Source organism: Chrysochloris asiatica, unplaced genomic scaffold (genome assembly GCF_000296735.1).
Source record: "Chrysochloris asiatica unplaced genomic scaffold, ChrAsi1.0 scaffold00098, whole genome shotgun sequence".
Lineage (NCBI taxonomy): Eukaryota > Metazoa > Chordata > Mammalia > Afrosoricida > Chrysochloridae > Chrysochloris > Chrysochloris asiatica.
Genome location: NW_006408616.1, coordinates 8,951,865 through 8,974,677, shown reverse-complemented (window position 1 = coordinate 8,974,677; position 22,813 = coordinate 8,951,865). Strand labels below are relative to the sequence as shown.

Genomic DNA, 22,813 nt, shown 5'->3' with positions numbered 1-22,813 from the left:
AATTCTTTGATATTGAAAAATCCCTATTCAAGTTAGTGGTTTAAAACTTTCTATTTAATAAAAGGTACTGGTGCTTGTAGTTAAATCCATTGCTCACAAAAGGTCATTTAGGCAAAAATAAGTTAATTTACTATCATTGAGTCGATTTCGACTCACAGCAACCCTATACAGGATTTCAAGATCATAAATCATTACAAGATCAGACAGCCTCATCTTTCTCTTGCAGAGCAGTTGGTAAGTTTGAACCACTGACCTTGTGGTTAGCATTCCAATGCCTGACCCATACCACCACTGTAGCGCCTTAAAAGTGAATGAAGTAAGACATTAATCGTACTGGTGGTGGTGGTGTGCCACCAAGTCATTTCCAACTCATAGTGACTCTGAGTAGGGTTTCCAAGGCTGAAATCTTTAGGGGAGCATCTTCGGTAGATTTGAACTATTGATCTTATGGTTGGTTAGCAGTCCAGCTCATGATTCATTATACTACCAGGGCTCCTTATTAATCATACTAGGGCATCTAAAACAAATTTCTCCAGGAAACTATATCTCCCACTGTGGTAAAGGTAGGAATAGCAATTCTATCCATTGACAGAAAAGCTAGACACGTGCAACAATGAAGGAACCACAGTGAAAATCTACTCTTCTCTTCTCCTTCACCCCACTGAATTCTGCATCAGCAGAACTGGACTGAAACGAGAAAGGTAAGAGAGTTTCAGGTAGCAGTTGACCAAAGTAGAAGAGAAGGAAAAACATATAAGAAAAGTTCCTCTGGATGTCAGGTGAAAAGGACATTCTGTTGTGGATGCACTTGTACACAGAAACTGCCTGAGTGTCAAAACTCTTCATTCTCTACACTCTTCTTCTTCTTTAAAAAAAAAAAAAAAATCTTTGTGATAGATAATTCACATAATGTTTACCCACTTAAAGGATATACTTCTACATTTTTAAACATGTATAAAATCAACTTTCTGCATTTGTTGTTGTTATTATGTACCATCGAGTTGGCACTGCCTCATAGCAATCCTATGCACAACAGAATGAAATAGTGCCCAGTCCTGCGGAAACCTCACAATCACGGCTATGTTGCTGCTACCACTGTGCCATGTTGCTACCACTGTGCCAATCCATCTCATTGGGGGTCTCCCTCTTTTTCTCCAACCTTCCAATTTACCAAACTGTGTATAGCTCAGTTTAAATAAGGTTTCAATTAGCTTAAATTGGGTTTTCAAAATTTCCCAAGGTTAACTGCAGCCACCAAATTCCAAGACTCACTTTGTTCAAGTGAATGAACTACTGCATCCTACACCATGCTACAGGAACACCGTCAAATTTTCCTGGACTCAATGTGAAAACACTGCACTTTGTTTACTCTGTTATTTCTGGGGAAAAATTTTGACTACCCCAAGCCCTAAGAGTGAATCGCTTACGACAGTCATATAATGCAGCATTCGGCTATCTACCCGTCCTTCATCAAACTGCGTCTTGTACTGGGGGAGGCCAATATCATCCAACCATCCTAGAGCAGAGAAATCAAAGTCATTCCCATGCCACAGAAAATGTGCTCATGCAATGAAAAAGACAAGGAGGAATTACGTATTATTAGTGAATTAAAACCTCTTACTAGTGACCCAGTTGAAATCCAGCTTTCCATGGTTTGTTTCTTCTTCAGATCCCAGGGCTTGTAGTGCCAGCTGGAGTTTCTTTCGATGAAGTGAGTGCTTGATTCCAAGTTCCTGGAAGAATAAACAGAAACATTTGTTTTACAATTCTGTTAATATGGGCTGGATGCCATTGGCAAAGGATGCAAGTTCTTCCAAGTGAAGTTAGCTTTAACGACCCAATAATTACATTAAATTAAAAAAGTAGCTCAGGCTAGTGAAAGTGTTACTGCATCAAAAGCCCCCAGTAAGTTGAGAGAAATGCAATTCGTTTACCAGTATGATAGGTGTGCCCTAGCACGCTGATTCCTTCTGCAATGTAGGAAATATAGTATGCCTAATAGGAATCCTACTTTTGTTTTGTATAAAACGTTAAATTGGGCAGAAGAGACTCTGGATATAAAACGAAAAGCTCTTTTCCTACCCCCCTTACAAAGTGAAGGAGTTCTGGTGGCACGGTGGGCTAAGCATTGGGCTGCTAACTTAAAGATCGGCAGTTCACATCCACCAGAGGCTTCATGGGAGAAAGATGATGCAGTCTGTTTCCGAAAATATTTATTGTCTTGAAAATCCTATGGAGCAGTTCTACTCTGTCCTGCAGGATCATTATAAGTCAGAACTGAACAGAAGGCAGGTGGTTTGGTTGGTTGGTTTGCAAAGTGAAGTTGAGTTACATGCATTACACTGAGAAGATGGACTAATAATAATGCCACAAAATGATTTTGAGCGATATGAACTTCAAGCTTATTGTTATGGCTATCCAATCATTTTTCATGAAAAATGTCCAGTGGCTTCAATGTAGCATAGGGTATCAAGATCATGAGATAAACATGGAGCAGGAAATGCATACTTTTTCAGGAGTATTCATTGCTTCTAACTATCGTGTTTTCTGGAAGAATATAATATGCCAAACATTCAGAGTCTCTTTCTCTCAATGTTAATTTTTAAAGAAAATAGGTAAGTAGTTACCTTCTCTAGATCTTGCTGAGAAGCCTGCAAAAGCGTTTGGCCAGATGCAATCCAGTGCTTGCCAGAATTCAGGTAGGACCCCAAGCCCTGTTCTACGAGCCAGTTGCAAACCTGCTCCTTGGTCCATTTGGCAAATGGCATATCCAAGTCACTATAGGAGAATGAACAATTGTATGAAAAACAATTCAAAGTCAACCCTATGGTTTATCATCCATACTCAATGTCATTTAATAGATTCAGAAATTCCCTAGTAATATACATTTGACCATTAGAAACTTCATATTTTGAATAGATTTGGAGGAGAAAGCAGTACTGGAGTTGAAAATTGCCTTTCAAAAACAGTCTTTACTTCAAACAAAGGCACAAAAAATTCAATGTGCTCTATAAAAAAAAGGCAAATTGAACCAACACAGGTAACTGTATTAGTTTCAACCAATATTTTCCAAAAATTGGATGGCCAATAAGCATAGGTATAATTTGATATGACTTTACAAAAATCATGGTTTCTCTCCAGATGGTAATCAATGAGAAGAGAGCAATATGCCATCGTGGGGTATAGGAAAGAACCAAAACTATTTTCTATTTTCTTTTACTTAGACAAACAAATAATGATCCTGTTCAACAAAAAGAGAAGATGATGGATAGAAACTTATAAAAAAACAACTTAAGTTCCTCTCAATGAAGAGAACATAAGGTAAATGAGATGTCTGAAGGCCAAGGAGAGCTTCCTTCTTGATGAAAACTGTGTTCAGTATTCATTCATATGGGATAGACTGTGTTTACAGGGTTTTTGAAGTTCATTATCACTTTCAAAAGATTTGGTATCAATGCCTTGGACTATATGTTTGCCAGCCCCACCCTTTTATGTGTGGCAGTCAGTGCAGTAGTTCTAAAAGAACATTAAAGGGTATGAGAAAAGTTCTTAGAATGTATTTGTTTTTAAATGTCTTAATGTAAATTATGTGATCGTTTACATGGGAGAACATTAGCTTTACATTCATCCTATCATGTATCATTACATTGCCATAGTTACAATCCCCTCCATGAATCATCAAACAACCAAAGGGTATACCCTGCAAGCCTGCCCCTGGTCATCAGCACACAGCCCCTCTTCCTCTCTGGGTCTATAGTCCAAAGCCGCTCCATCTCTCCACATCATCATCTCTGCCTCCATTTCTGGCATCACTGTTTCTCTTGGTACGGTCCCGTACTCCACTCTTCTCCCTTGATGGTCCCTGGGCCCTCTGCTCCTGGACTGCAAAGTCAACCACTCCCCACCTTTTTTTTGGCTGGATAGTGTACTGTATTGATGGTACATGACAAGACTGGGCTCTCTAAGCCCCTCCCTTTCTCCAGGGGGTCTGGATGGAAACTGATGATAGGAGCTTCTCAGTGTGTAGGGGGGCTAGAGTTGGTATAAGGACTCCTAGCAGCTGAGGGCCTCTCTCTTCCTCTAGTGTTGTTGCTGGGGCTGGTGGTCCAGGGGGCTCTTATTCTTTGGAGGCCATGTGGGCCATTAGATCCACCACCCTGTTGCTATAGCCGAAATTCATTGTCATACCAGGAAATGAGCTTGACAAAGTGGTCGTTGAGGGTAATGACAGCCCCAGCATCAAAGGTGGAAGAGTGGGTGTCACTGTTAAAGTCACAGGAGATGACCTGGTCTTCAGTGTAACCCAGGATGCCTTTTAGGGGTCCATCTGATGCCTGCTTCACCACCATCTTGATGTCATCATATTTGGCAGCTTTCTCCAGGCGGCAGGTCAGGTCCACAACAGACACGTTAGGAGTGGGGACATGGAAGGCCATGCCAGGGAGTTTCTCATTCAGTTCAGGGATGATCTTGCCCACAGCCTTGGCAGCACCGGTAGATGCAGGGATGATGTTCTGGGCAGCCCCACGGCCATCATGCCACCGTTTACCAGAGGGGCCATCCACAGTCTTCTGGGTGGCAGTGATGGCATGGACTGTGGTCATGAGTCCCTCTACAATGCCAAAATTGTCATGATGACCTTGGCGAGGGGGGCCAAACAGTTGGTGGTGCAGGAGGCATTGCTGACAATCTTGAGGGAGTTGTCATACTTCTCGTGGTTCATGCCCATCGATCGCAAACGTAGGGGCATAAGCAGAAGCGGCAGATATGATTACCCTTTTGGCACCACCCTTCAAGTGAGCCCCATCCCTCTCCAAGGTTGTGAAGACACCGGTGAACTCTACCACATATTCAGCACCAGCATCACCCCACTTGATGTTGGTGGGATCTCGCTCCTGGAAGATAGAGCTGGGCTTCCCATTGATGATAAGCTTCCTGTTCTCAGCCTTGACAGTGCCATTGAACTTGTCATGGGTGTAATCATACTGGAACATGTATACCATGTAGTTGAGGTCAATGAAGGGGTCGTTGATGGCAACAACCTCCACTTTGCCAGAGTTAACAGCAGCCCTGGTGACCAGGCGCCCAATATGGCCAAATCCGTTGACTTCGACCTTCACCATCTTGTCTCAGGGATGCGGCTGGTATTGCAAGAGAAGCTGCGGCTGCCTGATGAACGGGGAGGACCAGAGAGCCCAATCCCCTTCTTTTGCTACAAAATATCTACCTTTACATTTCCAACCCTCACAGTCAGTCCTGATAGTAATTATTCACTATTGTACCATATGAGTTCTATCTATCCAAATCTCCTTTCATCAGTCCCACCCAGAAAGATTGGATACTACTCAGTGGAGATTCTACCTTCCTCCACACCCTCTGGATCTAGGCTCTCTCTTGAAAGCTTGTAGGCCAGTCACTTCTTGCCTTTGTAGTGCTCCCCACCCCCATTTTGGGTAGCCAATGTCCAAGTTGCCCATACCTGTCTACCCTAAGTATTGAGGGGGTGGGAATGATCCTAATTGTAAAGATTTGTTCCCTCTTTTAAGCTACTGCATCCATAGGTGTTGGTCAAGTTCATCAAATTGTATCAGATTACTCTATTTTACCTCTTCTTTCTCCTTCTAGTTTATCATCCAACCATTGAAACCACATCAAGTGGGTATTATCTGTAAGTGTGGTTGTTCTTGTGCATATGCCCTCTCTTCTTATCAGCTGGACACTTCACTCTCCACTCTAGTCTTCTGTGGCTATGTCACTGACTCTGGGCCCAGGAGTCCCCAGGTCTTACCAAACTGCTGGCCAACCAGGCTTCCACCCAGGTTCACAGAAGTGCATTGATTAGAATGTAATTTTTAAGAGAGAGAAAACAAATACATTACATGGCACAGTTTTGATAAACTTAAAAATTTGATAAAATGTAGTCTTTATGGGCTTTCACAGACTCTAGGAACAACTAATACTCATTGAATACTTATTATTTTCCAGATACTTTAGATATTAAATCATTTAATCTTTTTTTTTTTTTTAACTTTTTATTGCGAGTTAAGTTAAGGTTTATGGAGCAGATCATTCATTTAATCTTTATGATCCATTTTGGAGTAAGTACTAATTGTGATGAAAAAGCTAAGGGACAGAGCATGGAAGGAGCTGTTCAGGCTCACCCAGCTTGCAGGAAGTGGCAAGGTCAGAAAATCATATCCAAAGAAGCTGACTCTAGAACTAATCCATGATCCCACCTCTCCAGAGCTAAATTTTAGAGTACTTATAATTATTTTCCACCTAAAATTGAAGTCCAAGAAGTTTCCTAGTACAACTGTTGACCATTTAGTTCTGGCTCTCCACCTAGCTCACACAGGTCTCATCTTTCATATAGTTGTCAACTTCTGCCAAATGGCACCACTTTAAAGATGATGGCCCCTTTCACTAGGCATGGCAGTAAGCAATGACTTTGATTGCTTACCCCACTAAAGATCTCAACATCGCAGTTGTTCATGAGTCCTGAACAGTTGAGTAGAGATGCAAAAGCCCTTCAGGTCTGGTTGTACTTACCTGTTAGATTGTCCCAAATCTCGAGACCAACCCAACCGAGGCCCTGCAGTGGCCCTTGTCCCTCCTCTTTTGAATTCAGGTTCAGACATGTCATCTGGGTTGAATGTGGTTGACTGACTCCTTCTAAGTCTGAAGAGAAGACACGGTACATGTTGTCATATATCCAAGAGGCCTTAATTTTAGACGTAATCATAGCATTTTTAACTGACACATATCTTATAGCTATTCTTCCACATATGCCATTTATATTGTTTAAAATATACCATTTGAAAGAGTAATGAAGACCCAATAAGTTGAGTGAATGAATCCCAAGTCACAATCGTCTTTCCATAAGAAGCACACAAAAGTCTTACAATTTTGTGCCTCTTATCAGTTTTCTATTTATCCCTCTTCTCCATTTAAGCAAGATAGTATATACACATGGACCACTCCTCTTCTTCATCGTTTTACTTACTTTCCAAAGAGTTTCATGATACCTCTGGATTTCTTTTTGGAATCTGGTGATGGTGGAGACAGCTGGAAGGGACTGCTGCCCCGTGAATCTTTTGAATGAGGAGATACGCCAGCCAGATCTAGGTGCTCTGCCGCCTCCTTTTCTGTTTCAGCTATTCCAAGAAGAGAGCAAAGCCTTGATGAATTTAAAAGTGTAAAATGAACATGTCCAGATATCAGCCTGTTTGATTTTAACAACTTTTAAGCATTCTTGCTCTGTTTGTCTGTAAGTCAGTGATTGACAAAGAGCTCCCTGCAAATATTAAAAATGGAACATGAATGTATGCTCTATTCTACAATCTATATTCTATTGTGTGCAATAGTGACTGACTTGCAAACTAGAGCCACGTTGAGACTATGAATCAAAGTGTGCTAAGATTGCTACAGTCTTTCCTGGGGTGACTGGAATGCTTAATGAAATTATTTTCAGTCGTGCTGTAGCATTTGGTACTACTTGACTATCGCCTGCTGTGTGTTGTCAAGTTGATTCTGACTCAGAGGACACCACAGAATAGAGTAGAACTGCTCCATAAGGCTCCTAGACTACGTACTTTACCGGAGCACACTGCCTGGTCTTTTCTCATGCAGATTGGCTGGTGGAACAGAACTGTCAACCTTTTGGTTACCAGCCAAGTGCTTAGCCATTAACACTATCAGGGCTCCTTGATTATCCTTCAAAATCATCCTATTTTTTGGATTTCATGCCATCACACTCTTTTAGAACTCTCTTAATAGTTCCTTCTTGACTGTAGTACTTTTTTGTCTTTCCTTCTTCCTCCACTCAGCTCCACTCCAAGTTCCTGCCAAGATTCTGTTCTAAGTTCCCTCTGCAGGATTTCTTGACAAGTCCTCCATTCTAAGTTCATCACTAAATGATGGCTTTATTAATTTATAAGCAGGTGGCATCAAAGTCTCTGGGCTTAATGTGTATATTCTCAATTCTCAATATACCAGGTACATGTTGGACTCAAAAAAATCCATCCAGTTTCTCTGGGAGTCATCCTCTTGCTCAAATCTTATTTAATATTTCATTAATATTCCAGTTAATACTTTATATTAATTCATTCTAGCTGTTACTGTTGTTAAGTGCCGTACTTAAGACTCATAACAACCCTGTATGGGGTTTCCAAGGCTGTAAATCTTTGTGAGAGCAGAAATCCTCATCTTTCTCCTGTGGAGCAGTTGGTGGACTTGAAACAGGAATCATGTGGTTTAAACTCTAGAGCCTATTCTACAGAGGCACTGAGCTCCCCATTCTCCTTATTATTCCAGTTCAAACTCTTCTCACTTTTATCCAGTTCTGGAAATTCTTTATTTGAGAAATTCACTGTAATCTGTTAAGTCTTAGGCACGGAGAGAATAACAAAACAAATGTACATAAGTTTTTCTTAGAATACAAATTATTACCTGCTGATTTTGCCTTACAAGAATAACATCTACTTTTGTTACTCCAGAAACCCAAAGCATTAGCTAGTTTAGTTCTTCTAGCTGTACTCAATGAACAATTCCAAGCTAACAAACACAAGGACTACTGGCTCCTCATTGCAATATTTTACATTTTGTAAAGGAAAGTAAAAATTGCACAAAAACAGTGTTTCAGCAAGATGAAAAAGTTGCAGAGGCTGTTTTTCTATAGAGCAGAGCTGTGATTATAGGTTATAGTAAGCAGCGTTTGACTCTTGGCATTGATGATACAATTCTTCTAAGAGATGCAGAAACATTTGAAACTTGTTGTCTGAGTAGATCTGTTCATTTTATTTATCCTATGTTCCCTTTAGACATTCAAGACTACGAGAACGAGATCACACTTGTTGACTCAGAAGAAAAAGGTTCATGAACTTTGACACTAGGTAATAGAATTTATTGGGGAAATGCAAAGGACCCTTTCCATTGAAAACCTACAGTTAAGATGAGGACGGGAGTCCCTGAAAATATTGCTGAGACCACCTTCATTTTAAAAGCAGTAAATCTTGCTTTTCTATTTTATTTTGCTTTCTCCCAGCTCCCCTGTACTGTACCTTTAAAGGGGAAAACTGAGCTTAGCCTCCCCCCAAATCACTTTGGGACCTAGGGAGGGCCTTTCTTTTTTCATTTAACTTATTATCAGACTCCTCAGATAATGTGCAAAGTGTCCTCTGATGACACAAAATGTTACCTTCTTCTTTAGAGCAAAATGTCACAGAACATCCCCCCTTCAATGTCTTCTAAAATCTCTCTACTTGGCTAATAACACTTCCTATTGAAGACTTGGGAAAACATACTCATGAAGAAGGAACTGCAAGGACCTGGGAGTTAGTGTGTGACAACAGTTCAAATGCCAGGGCACTCTTCTGAGGGAGGCTATCCATGTCTAGGTCCTCTAAGACCCACTCACAAAGACTCACTTGTTGTTGCTTTTAAGTGCCATTGAGTCAGTTCAGACTCATAGCATGTAGGGTTTCCGAGGAGCGGCTGGTGAGCTTGAACCACCGACCTTGCACTTCAAACCAACCAACCTTGTGGTTCAGCACATTATCCTGCAGCGCTACACCAGGACTCCTAGCAGAGGTTAAAACAGTGGAAGCAAAGGCTTGAGAAAGAGAGAGAGAGAGCGAGTCTCTTTCAGCAGAAGTGGAAGGAACATAATCTTGGTAAGAAAGTGGCATTTTGTGTTTACTGCCAGCTTGCTTTCTAGAGTTCACATATCTTAGGAGCAGGGGTTAGCTTGGTTCAGAGCACAGCGCTGGCAAAGGCTGGCATGCAGGGGTACGATACCTAAGGTGGGTGCACTGGCACTTCGTTTACGATCTTCAGATATCCCAACAATGCACACAATCACACGCAGTCCAATGGAGAGAACACAGGGGGATGACAAAATGAAACACAGATCAAACTCCTACTCACAAAATACACACAGTGGAGGAAAGACATGCACCACACCGGGCCTCTGATGTTACACACAGACTTCATTTATCCACCATCAGAAAAGACAGGAAACTGCATGATGATGTCAAAGAGAGTCAGTGCTTCAGTTCTTTTCGCTAAGTTTGCACTACAGAACAGAGCCATATTCACCCCATCCATTAAGTCCACTGAAGCTTTTTGTTTCTCTCTTGCTAATGTTACCTCTGAGTCATTCAACTCCATTTCTGAGAAACAGCAGTTGATACATAGATGAACAAGGGAAGGGAACAGATTAATTTTGTCCTCATCCTGAAAGCATTAAGGCAAAGGCATCTTAGTCATACCTACCCAAGTTTGGTGCACTGGCTGTCCTCTTGTTATTTTTTATTTTAAAAAAGCCCCGGCCAAAGGAAGACCTAGCTTTTCGAGTGCCAAAGGGGTTGTCATCCACGGAGGCAGCATGTCCTGGGGCTTTGGGAGGAAGACTCCCTAACGTACTGCTTTCTCCTGGAGCTTTATTCTGTGAGATAAATAACAATGATGACTGAAAAAAAAAAAAAAGCCCAAACACCAAACCCACTGCCATGGAGTTGATTCTAACTCATAGTGACCCTATATCCCACCATAATTGGAGTCTTAGTGTGGCGCTGTGGTTAATGTGCTGGACTGCAAGGTCAGTGGTTCAAATTCACCAGCCGCTCCTCGGAGACCCTATACAGGGTCGCTATGAGTTGGAACTGACTTGACAGCACTTAACAACAACAAGTATACATAATCAGTAGTACATGTCAGACTCAATACGAAATGTGTTACATACACATGTTCACTTAAAAGAATAACTAAATGAACATGCTGTGAATTGCTAGTGAGTCGGTTCCAACCCACAGCAACCCTATATAGGGTTTCCAATACTGATTACCATTATCAAATATGAGAGGGTTTCAAAAGTTCATGGAAAAATGGAATTAAATATAAATTTTCCATGAACTTTCTTTTGAAGCCCACTTGTACAATATTAGAATTTTAAAAAGTTAACTCTGAAAGCCATTTAAAAAACAATAGCATGTTCAAAACTAATCTATAATTAACATGTTTAGGGCTTCAAATATTTAAGAAAGACACAAATATTCTCAACGTTCATCTTAATTTTCATTTCCTCATTCCTCAAACGGCATGGGGACACAGTATTACACACATGACTGTGAGATCAAATTTCTTACTTTTCTAACAATTATGCACAACAGAACAAACATGGCTCATTCTTACAATTTTGCTGTTTGAGTCCATTGTTTTTGCCACTCTCTCAACTCATTTTGTTGAGGGTCTTCATCTTTTTTGCTGACCCTCCACATTACCAAGCATGATGTCCTTCTCCAGGAACCAGTCCCTACTGATAACATGTCCAGAGTAAGAGAGACAAAGTCTTGCTATTCTCACTTCTAAAGAGCATTCTGGTTGTACTTCTTCCAGAACACATTTGTTTGTTCTTCTGGCAGTCCATGGTACTTGCAATATTCTTCACCAACACCATAATTCAAACACATCAGTTCTTCCACAGTCTTCCTTATTCACTGTCCAACTTTCATGCATATGAGGCTACTGTAAATACCATGGCCTGGGTCAGGCGACCTTAGTCTTCAAACTGACATCTTTGCTCTTCAACACTTTAAAGAAGTCTTTTGCCTAATACAATAAGTCATTTTATTTTTTGACTGTTGCTTGCATAAAGTATTGATTATGGATCCAAGCAAAATGAAAATCTTTGACAACTTTACTCATTTCTCCATTTATCATGATTTACTGGTCCAATTGTGAAGGTTTTTTTCTTTATACTGAGGTGCTGTCAATCCATATTGAAGTCTATAGTTTTTGACCGTCATTAGTTAAGTATTTTAAGACCTCTATGCTTAAAGTGTTGAAGAGCAGTGATGTCAGCTTGAAAACTAAGGTGCGCCTGACCCAAGGCATGGTATTTTCAATAACCTCATATGCATGCAAAAGCTGGACAGTGAATAAGGAAGACCGTATAAGAATTGATGTTTTGAGTTATGGTGTTGGAGAATATTGAAAGTGCCATGGGCTGCCAAAAGAACCAACAGATCTGTGTTGGAAGAAGTGCAGCCACAGTGTTCCTTGGAGGCCAAGATGACCAAACTACGTCTCTTATACTTCGGACATATTGTCAGGAGGGACCAGTTCCGGGAGAAGGATATCATGTTTGGTAAGGTGGAGGGTCAGAGAAAAAGAGAAAGACCCACAGTGAGATGGATTGGCAAAGTGACAGCATTATTGGGCTCAAGCGTGGCAATGATAGTGTTTTGTTAGCAATGATAGGATAGGGCAGTGTTTTGTTCTGTTGCACATAAGGTCGCTATGAGTTGGTACCGACTCGATGGCACCTGACAACAACAACATGCTTCCAGCAAGCAAGGTTTTGTTATTTGCACATCACAGGCTGTTAATGAGTCTTACTCCAATCATGATGGCAAGTTCTTCATATAATCCTGCATTTTGGATTAGCTGCTCAGCATACAGATTAAATAAGTATGGTGAAAGGATACAACCCTAACACATACCATTCCTGATTTTGAACTACATAGTATCCCCTTGTTCTGTTCTAATGACTGTCTCTTGTTCTATGTACGGGTTCCTCATGAGCACAAATAAGTGTTCTGGAATTCCCATTGTTTGCAATGTTATCTATAGTTTTCTATGATCCAGACATAGGTCTTGCCTATAATAGTTTACCATTCCTGGTAAATTAACAAGTTAGAGAAGCTCAATATAATATAATGAGGGCATAATCAGTAATTATTTAAAATCGTCTTTTTATTTTTTCACATGGACTCTGGGATATATTAATATCTTGCCTGCTAGTAACGTACCATGGACTATTAATTTTTAAAAATTGTAATGCATTCAAATACAAACTTGCATAATTAATTTTTTTCTTTGTTGCTTCAGAAGTCACTTTAGATCTCTGCAGCATTTTAAGGTCTTTATCAAGAACTTCAACTGTGATTAAACCATGCTTCAAACAGCTTATTTTGAGTTTTTGAGTGACTTAAAATGGTCAATTATCATAATATGCTGTGTGACATTGTTTTAGTATTCTACAAAGATGCCTTTGCATGCATGTTCTCATTTGTTAATATCTCTGTTTCTCTGGGAGAGAGATGAAGGGAAGGGCCAAAGGATACACGCTTTTAAGGTGGTTATTTTATTCTTTGTATCTATTATTCATAGGAACTAAAAGTTTTGTATGCTATAGTTTAAAGGTTCTATCATCTGTGTCTAAACACAGAATCATTGAGCCATTTATTATATTGGCAAGACAACAAGAACAGATGATTTTCATTACAGCTGTGGCCACTGCCAGTTACAGCCACATATGACTTAGACACTAGGAGTCAAGAGTCAAGAGATTGTATTGGGATGTGGCCATTCACCAATTGTAAAATTTACAAGGCCACCCCCCCCCAAAAAAAAAAAAAAGAAATCAAGATAAAGAAGAATCAGACCACTGCTGACGAAGACTTCCAAATACTAGATGGGGCTTTAGATGGGGAGCGGTTGTATAAAATCAACTTCCAGTGATCCGAGGCGGCTTTTTTGTGAAGGCTACGGCAGATCCCACCACCTGCCTGTTGGTTTGCCTTACTGTGGTGGCTTGTGTGTTTCTGTGGTGCTGGAAGCTATGCCAACAGTACTACACATACCAGCAGGATCACCCATGATGGGCAGGTTTCAGCGGAGGAAAGGCCTGGCTATCTACTTATGACAATCAGCTAATGAAAATCTAATGAATCACAGACTATCCATTAATTCTCTAGGTTGGGAGGCACTCAAAATACATAACAGTCATAACAACGAACTTGAGCATTCCCATGATTGTGAATGAGGACAAATATATATTCTTTCCAACCCACGCTGGATTCGACTTGACAGCAACTAACAACAAAGTGAGACCAGTAGTGGCCCCTAAGAATGTAGGTGGTGGTGGTGGTGGTGATAGTTAGGTGCTGTGGAGTCGGTTCCGACTTACAGCAACCCTGCTTAGGTTTTCCAAGGCTAAATCTTTATGGGAGCAGAAAGCCTCATCTTTGTCTCTCAGAACTGGTAGTTTCAAACTGCTGACCATGAAGTTAGCAACCTGACTCATACGCACTACGTTACCAGAGCTACTAAGAATAGAGACAGCATAACAGAAGCTTTTGTTTTGTTTTCTAGCTTTACTGAAGCACTCTGTCATTATTAAATATATTTTCATATTGTAATAAGGATTACCTCTGAAGGCTTCTGAATAGAGTCCTTTTCCTGTTCAAAACAACAATAATATTTCAGGTTAGAAATCTTTCATATTCACAATTTGTCACATCCAATTCCACAGATTTAAAAAAAAAAAAGGCAACTACTTCTAAACTACAAAATTCCAGTTCATTTACTTCCTACTATGGTTTATTAAAGTGTCCACTTGTGGTTTCTAGTTTTACACAGTGCTTTTGATCCTTCATATTTATACTTTGTAATATTTATCATCAACCACAGTATCTAATAAGTTTCCACTACAGAAACCACAAACTCTTCTTCTGAGTTTTATTTGAAAAGTGGGAAAAGATAAAGATTTGTAAATATTTTCATCTCAGTCAGGGAAAGAAACAGAAGCAATATAGAACCAACCCCATCAGATGTCTCTTTCTTCAAACTGCCCAGGCTGGTAGACTTTTGTAGACTTGAAGTTCTAAAAATAACAATAATAATACTTGGGATTATTAAGAAGTGACTCTGGTACCACTGTTTCTAAGTGGAACATCTTGGAAAGAATCTAAAATTGTGTGTGGGTTGAATCCTGGTAATAAAAGAATATCTGGATCCAGGCAGTCACTTATGTGCTTAACTAAATTATAACACTGAGTTCTTTTAAAAGCAGGGGTGGTTAGCTGTCCTGCCAATAACTCTAAATGTCCTGCACATGTTAGAAGAGCTGGAAAAATACTTCGGACAGCCATTGTGATGTCAACATTGAAAAACACAAGAGCATGCTCCTTAGTACTTACACATTTATATAAGAAACTGTTTTAAATACTCACAAATTAGTTCTATCAAATCCTTCTAATTGAAAGAAAGATCCAACATTTTACTTTTCAATTCACAAAGGAATCACTTTTTTGAGCCTAGCAAAGCAATTCATTTGATAATTTTGATCAAAGTGTATTAGAGGAATCCCTGTTGCTGCCCATAATAATTCATTTGTTATCTGAGTGAAGACAAAGTGAGACTGTAAACATGTGGAGATGTTTTCGTTCACACAATTAGCATTGATTTATACAGAACTGGTGCTACTCTACAACTGAAAACAGGAATGCATGGTTAGTTTCAAACAGGAGAGAAGGAGAGGAAGAAAACAGATGTTTTTGAGCTATAAAATAGCATAATATAAAAAAGTGAGCAAACATTTTAAAGGCATCTCTCACGTGTTTACACATCTATATGCTGCTAGAAGTCATCCGACACCAAATAAAGCAAAAGATAGTGATGAGAAAAGAAGCAAGCTCATCTTTGAGAACTGTTCTGAAAATAGATTTTCCTAATTTAATCCAGACTTTAACTTGGATAAACATAGGTATTAGGTCAGTTTATTAAATTAAAAATGCAAAACTACATTTCAGTCTTTCCAGTCCTCACATCATTCTCTGTGATTCTTTACTATTAGATTCAAAATATAAGTCAGTATAAAAACGAAATTAAAAGTACTGAAGTTCAAAAACTGATGAAAGAAAGTTAACGTTCAACTTGAATACAGAGAAACGAGCAAGGAATTCTTTGTAGTGAAGCCCCAGGGTGGTGCATATAACTGATATGTTCAGCTGCTGACTGAAAGGCTGGAGGTTCAAATCTACCTAAAACTACCTAAGAAGACAGACCTGGCGATTTACTTCTGGAAAACCAGAGAAAAGATCCTACAGCGCACAGTTCTACTCCGACACACATGGAGATGCCATGAGTTGGCGCTTACTTAAGGATAACTACCTTTCTTTCTTTGTAACTTTACAACTTGCTCCCACCTCCACCCCTACACCTCAATCAATACTGCTGCATTCATTTACTCAGGCTCAAAGTCCTTCACTATTGGTTACTGTTAGTATAACTGAACCCTCCTCTGTTTCAACTACAATCAATAAAATGTAACTTACAAAGAACTATCACACAGTGGGGTTTCAACAGTTGCACCAAGGGTCATTTTTCCATCACTAAAATGTACAAAAAAAAAAAAAAATACATTTATGAATTTCATGAATAAAAGTCCATATAGATCTTCGGTGGAAATAACTGTTAAGAACAAAATCTGTGCAAAAGTAAGCTTTATTTGGCCTAATTGAAAGATTAAGCAATCAATTTGGGAGAATGCTGGCAAGAAATTATATTTGCCTAAGATGGAAACTTCGTAGCTCTGTCCTGTCTCCTTCAAGCTGCTGTTCACATGAATGCTGTTATCCTGTTTACAACCCTTTGACTGATACCTACACTGTAAAATCAAACTTCCTTAAAATCCCTCTCCAACTTCATCACTTCAGCTCCTCAGCTTCATTCTCCTATTACTTTCTATGTGCCCCCCACTTTTATTTTAACCTTTTACTGTGAATTGGAGGAAGGTTTACAAAGTAAATTAGTTTTCCATTCAACAATTTTGTTTCACGCCATTGATTACAATCCCCACCACATTGTAACTTCCCTTATCCCTGTTTCTATTCCTTCTTCTTTCCTAACTCTTCAAAACCTTATTCTTGGGTAAATTCTGTCCTTTTGATCTCAAAATGGTTGATTATCCTAACACCCTCCTGGTATTATTGTTCCTCTTATAGACCTGTCTATTATTTGGCTGAAAATTGAGCCACAGGGGTTCATTCATTTCCAGACCTGAAGGGTGACTTCCTGGGTTCCACCAGGCTCAACCAGCAATCCTGGCCATTTTTATGATTGTGAGTTTCGGTCCACATTTTTTCCCATTCTGTTCAGAACCTCCTAATGTGATTCCTTTCATCACACCTTTTATTTCAACAATATGGAACTGAATATCATCCCTCTGGCACATGCCTTGACATTTCTAGCTTCTCTGGGTAAAAAAACTGAACTCTGTAAGTAAATGCAATGCACCCTTGTTTTTTGTTGAACTGCTACTTTATGAATTTATATCCTAAGTATTAGGGCAACCATGACATACTTCTCTTCAAATGAAGTCTCTAGGTTAGCAGGCAATTTTCCTCTTTCTGAAGTTTCCAAGTCTTTAGATACTGGCAGCACTGAAGGGATTGAAACTTGCAAGATGCTAGTGTGGAACTGTAATATAAAATAAAACATCAATCAAATAAACAAAACACAAGCCACTGAGTAACAAAATATAAGGCAATTAGAAAGATCAATACATTTTTCTATACCTGCATTCATAACTCTATTTATAGTTATAAAATGATTTCGGAGATTTTGGAATATAAACATCTACTAGAAGAAGTGTGGAGTGCTGATGTGGCGCTATAGGATAAGCGCTGGGCCACAAGGTTGGTTTGAACCACAAGGTTAGCAGTTCAAACCCCCCAGCCACTTCCCAGAAACCCTATACAGGGTCGATAGGAGTTGGAACTGACTCTATGGCACACAATAACAAGAAGTGTTCATCAGAGACAACATTCTGGAGGAAGGTACTTCTTGAACTTGGTAGTAAGACAGTAAGTACCACTATGTACCCAAACCCACTACCTTCTATCAGGTTGATTCGGACAGTTGATTCGGATAGAATAGGACAGAATTGCTTCATAGGGTTTTGGAAACGATAAATGTTTACAGGAGCAGACAGTCTCATCTTTCTCCCGTGAAGCAGCTGGTAGGTTTGAACTGCAGATCTTACTGTTAGCAGCCCAACACCATACCCGACTGCACGAGTAAATGAGTTCACACCTTTACCACAAATGAGTTCACAATTCAGCACTGTGCTATTTGTTCTAGTTACTACGTAGTGGTCACATCCTTTGACACTACGAAAAGCTGTAAAACAGGGGTGGGGAATCTTTCTTCTGCTAAGGGCCACTAGGATATTTATAACATCATTCACTGGCCATACAAAATTATCATCTTAAAAATTAGCTGCTTTATATGGTTAAACAATTAACTCACCCCTAATGTGATGGATGGAACAGTTGTTGCCTTGGCAGGGCCAGACCAAATGATTTCTTTTACGGCCCACGGACTGGAAGTTCCCCACCCCTGCTATAAAATGTAGATCATATTATTATAAAATAGGAGATTATATCACTAATTTTTTGTCAGCTTGAATCTTTATGATTAATCCTATGTAATTAATTTTTATGATTAATCTTATGGAGTCCTGGTTTGGTGCTGTATGATAAGCACTGGATTGCTAATTGAAAGGTCAGTGGTTCGAACTCACCAGCCGCTCTTGAAAACCTTATATAGGGCTGCTATGAGTCAGAACTGTTGGAATGGCACTTAACAACAACAACATGGAATTTATATAGCCATCAACCCTGTTTCCTGGAATTCAAGTACCAACTTGGGGTTCCTGTTTTTTATTCTCTAAGTGATTCCTTGATTAACTATACATTTAGCTCTCTCCTACATTTAAGAAAGAAAAGATGGTTTCTTCTTGAATTAATTTTCTCATATAATGATCAGTAGCAGCTATAAAAAGTAAAGATGTCACCTGGTTTCTTCTTTCCCCCTGTATTGAAACGTGAAAGGAAGAGATGACCAAAGAAAAGAACATATAAATTAGGTTAATGTTAAATATAAAGGAGATGAGATTGTTTTATTCAAAATAAAATCTTTCAATTCCTTTCCACTATCCAGGCAGCAAATTCTAATAAAATTAAGAAATGGCTTCTGAGCAAAGATCAAATTCAGATTTTCTCAAGAAAGCATGATCTCTAGTTGAAGCCAAAGGTGTTGCTGTAAAATTCCTTGTAAAAAGCTCAGGAACACTTAAGGTGGTGGTTTTAGTGAATCTTTCAAATAGATCATAAGACTCAAAAACTTTAAGGTCATAGCCTACAGCAATCTTATAGAGTAGACAAAAGGTTATTATAAAGATATTTGTGAATATGCTTTTATCTAAGGCAGTGAACTACAAAAAGAAATCCCAAGAGGTTTTTAAAGAATTGTATCACATTAGTCTGAAAGGGATAGTTGCTGTTGTTAAGTGCTGGAGAGCCGGTTCCAACTCACAGAGACTTACATAGCGTTTCTGAGGCTGTACGTCTTTGCAAGATTCAGAAAGCCTCATCTTTTTCCCACAGAGCAACTTGTGGGCTGGAACAACAGACCTTGTGGTTTGCAGTTCAGTGTTTATCCTACAGACCCACTCTACTCCAGAAAGGGAAGCGATAATATAAAATGAAAAGTCCATTTGCAGCCTTTAGACTTTAATGGGCAAAAAACAGGCAGAGAAAACTATTCAACTGCAAATACAATGGGACTTCTAAAAGTTCAAAGAAAAAATTCAGTATCTTTCAACTCTGTTTTTCCACAAAAATTGTTAAGCTCCTTCATATAGCTACTTTTTATGGAAAAGGAAGAATTACTTAGAGGGAAGAAACAAGAGTCCAGAGCACTGAACCCTAATAAAGAAATGGCAACATGTTCTGGGCTGATTTCAGAATTGTTAGGACTGACCAGTGACAGCTGGGTGCCCTCCATGGTTTTTCTCTTTGAATGGGAACATCTGTAGCAGTTATCCTATGCCTACCCCACCATTGCCTGCTGAGTACGTGAGAGGTAGATAGCTTTACATTCCCAATTCTTTAAATCAAGAGGAATGGTACTTAAGAAGCTATACGTAAGACAATAAGGTACCTGGGGAGATTTCACTACATCCAGATCCCATCTGGAAGACAAGAACATGGCATGCTGATGCCTACTAGGGATGAGACACAGGGTCCTTTGGAGAAGGGATGAGTGTCTTTTTCCATGGAGTGTTGTGACCAGAAAGTAGAGTGGAAGATTCTATTTTCCAAATAGAGCTGAACCAATAGATCCCATTTCACATCTTACAGTGTAATTCTGTCCCTCATTCATTAGGAAGCCCCCTCTCCTTGAATACGGGCTTGTGACTACAGTGAGAGATACGCCCACATAGCTTCTGAGAAAACTCATAAAAGGTGACGCATGCTCTTGGGATGCTTGTCCTGAAGACCCACAGCCACCATACTGTGAAGAAGCCAAGCAATTACATGTAATTATTCCAGACAGGACCCCAGCTGAGGTCCCAGTCCACAGGCAGCATCAAACACTTCACAAAGGAGTGCATAGCTTTCTTGTTCTCTGCTTTTGTGCCACACTGGTTAATGTTAAGTGGTTACTGTCAGGATATGATCCTATTGTACCATGCCTAAGTTACAGATTTATCAGCAAAATAAATGTCATTCAAACCACAAAAGTTTTGTAGCAGTATGCAATAGATAACTGAAACAGATTTTGGTGACAGTTTTCTGGAAAAGTCTAACAAATTATTTCTTTCCAGTTGCGTTTTCTAAGTCTGAAGAAAAATCAGAGTCACCATCAAAGTGACTACACAAATTTATCCATATAATCTCATTTTGCTCTCTATCTATTTCCCGTTTCAAAAAAAGTAAAATGTAATCTCATATACAAGGTACCATTTCTCTTTAAAGGATTCAAGTGACTTTCCTGAACCATATAAGCAATCAGATACTGTCCAAGGCATTTATTAAAGAGAGAGGAAATAAAACCCTACACATTTAAAATACAGACAGATAAATTGCCAGGACAGACCAAATGAGTAATCTGTCTGATGAAAGAGCTCTTTCTTTCATGTAATCAACAGCACCCTAACTTTGACACGGCGTCTCTTCAATATGAAGACAATATTAATAGTCTGTAGATACCTCTTCTGGAGCACTTGTGTTGAATGGGTCATGACTGGGAGATCCCATTACTGGAGTAGGTGATGGACTTTTCTCCACATCACTAAAGCCCTGAATATCCAATAAAGTGGAGATGGAACTGGAATTAGGCAGGTCTTCATATTCACCATCTTTGCCTAGAAAAAGATAAAGCAAAAGGTGCCAACAGCAGGTTTTCATTTATATTTCACTTTAGGGGGGAAGGTCAGAATCTCAATTACGTTGAATGTTAAGTATTTTTCTGTTCTTAAAAATCTTAAGTTTCAACTTTGCCTGGCATCACTTGAAAAATACACAACCTGGAACCTAGGAAACAACATCTTAATCTTAATCTTAAGCACCAAACATCGAGAGTTCTTGGCTATGTGGTATTAATAGAGGGAGTCATATTTTATAGTCACTCACTCACTGGGTTAAAAGAAAAAGAGAAATTAACTTAGTCTAACAAACCTCCTGCTATTATGTTTCAAAACTGGGGGCTTTATAAATTTTACTTCAGAAATAACCAAGCTGAAGGATATCTATGGTATCAAAAAACTTATTCCAAATAACAATAGAAGTCACCATTTAATCAATTCAATTCTCATCCCTGCTATACTTTTTGAAAAGACATAGAACAAAGGAAAAGAAAAGAAAGACAGACAACCTTTCTGTCCCTCAAGGGGGTTCCTTTATGCCACTTTTAAGTGGAAAGAACAGCCCAACAGAGAAAAGCAACCCAAAAGCCAGCAAAGCAGCAACTATGAGAATTTTGTTACATACCAAGGAATGAAAAAAAGATCTGAACGGTGACAAATACTCTTTTTTTTTAATTAGGAAGAATGTGCTTGAAACACTAATCTCTGGGTAACACTAAATGGCATTTCATATGACTGTTGAAAGATCTTCACTAGACAAAGATTCTTAATTTAGGTTTCACTAGAATATAAGTTTTATAAAATTGCATGATGATGATTTTTGTTGTGTGTAGTCAAGTCAGTTTGGACTCATAGTTTGGAGCTTTATAGGGTTTGAACAGCAAGGTTGGTGGTTCAAGCTCATCAGCCGCTCCTTGGAAACCTATACAGGGTCGCTATGAGTTGCAACCCATTTGACAGCACTTAACAACAGAACACACCAAGTTCATTTCCCTGCATAGGCCATTTGCACATACTGCTGGTTCCCGCTATCTCTGAAATGTATAAGGGTGAATAAAAAATTACCTGCACTCCGGCTACAGAATTTAATCAAATTTTAGAAAACATAAATACATCGTTTTTCAACATAATCTCCTTGCTTTTCAATATACTTTGCCCATCTGTCAACAAGCTTTTATATTCCCTTATTTAAAAATGTTTTAGGCTGAGCTGTGAGCCACTTAGGCACTGTTGTCTTCACTTCTTCATCAGAGGTGAATCTTCATCCTCCAAGGGCTGCTTTCAGGGACCAAACAGGTGAAAATCCGATGGAGCAAGATCAGGACTATAGGGAGGATGCTTTAACACCTCAAAACCAAGTTTGTGCGGAGTGTCAACAGTATCAGAGGTGTATGGACATGTATTGTCATGCAAGATCACAAGTCACTTGGATAGCAGTCCTCTGTGTTTATTTCGAAGTTAAGACTTCAGTTCTTCAATGAGCATCTCAATGTAATGAGCACTGTTGATTGAACCTTTTTCCTGATAATGTTCCAACACTGGCCCTTGAGAATCCCAGAAAACTGTAAGCATCAATTTTCTAACTGATGGGTGACCTTTGAACTGTCTCTTGTTCAGAGATTGAGAATGTTTCCATTCTACCATTTATGCTCAGGAAACTGACCAAGAAAAATTCAAACCCTAAAACATTTATTTTTTAAAAAATGTTTTATTGTGAATTATGTGGTAGTTTACATGGGAGAACATCAGTTTTACATTCATCCTATCGTATATTGTTTCACTGCTATGGTTACAATCCCCTCCATGCATCATCAACCA

At 39.3% G+C, this 22,813-nt stretch overlaps 1 protein-coding gene and 1 pseudogene across 3 annotated transcripts in view; both read right to left on the bottom strand.

Annotated features, from left to right (window-relative positions):
* Window positions 1–22,813, bottom strand: part of PPFIBP1 (PTPRF interacting protein, binding protein 1 (liprin beta 1)) — an 88,432-nt gene that overhangs the window by 12,942 nt on the left and 52,677 nt on the right. For 2 of the 3 annotated variants that reach the window (XM_006866966.1, XM_006866964.1), the window contains 11 exons: window positions 20,841–20,995; window positions 17,147–17,262; window positions 16,119–16,175; window positions 14,605–14,665; window positions 14,212–14,241; window positions 10,273–10,444; window positions 7,004–7,154; window positions 6,550–6,678; window positions 2,628–2,778; window positions 1,622–1,733; window positions 1,428–1,516 (listed from right to left, as the gene is read on the bottom strand). In XM_006866966.1, the coding sequence (XP_006867028.1) occupies window positions 1,428–1,516; window positions 1,622–1,733; window positions 2,628–2,778; window positions 6,550–6,678; window positions 7,004–7,154; window positions 10,273–10,444; window positions 14,212–14,241; window positions 14,605–14,665; window positions 16,119–16,175; window positions 17,147–17,262; window positions 20,841–20,995 (1,223 nt within the window). Of the gene's footprint in view, window positions 1–1,427; window positions 1,517–1,621; window positions 1,734–2,627; window positions 2,779–6,549; window positions 6,679–7,003; window positions 7,155–9,795; window positions 9,829–10,272; window positions 10,445–14,211; window positions 14,242–14,604; window positions 14,666–16,118; window positions 16,176–17,146; window positions 17,263–20,840; window positions 20,996–22,813 lie in introns of all 3 variants that reach the window. The other variant, XM_006866965.1, reaches the window with a different exon arrangement.
* On the bottom strand, window positions 4,118–5,123 carry LOC102840107 (annotated as a pseudogene).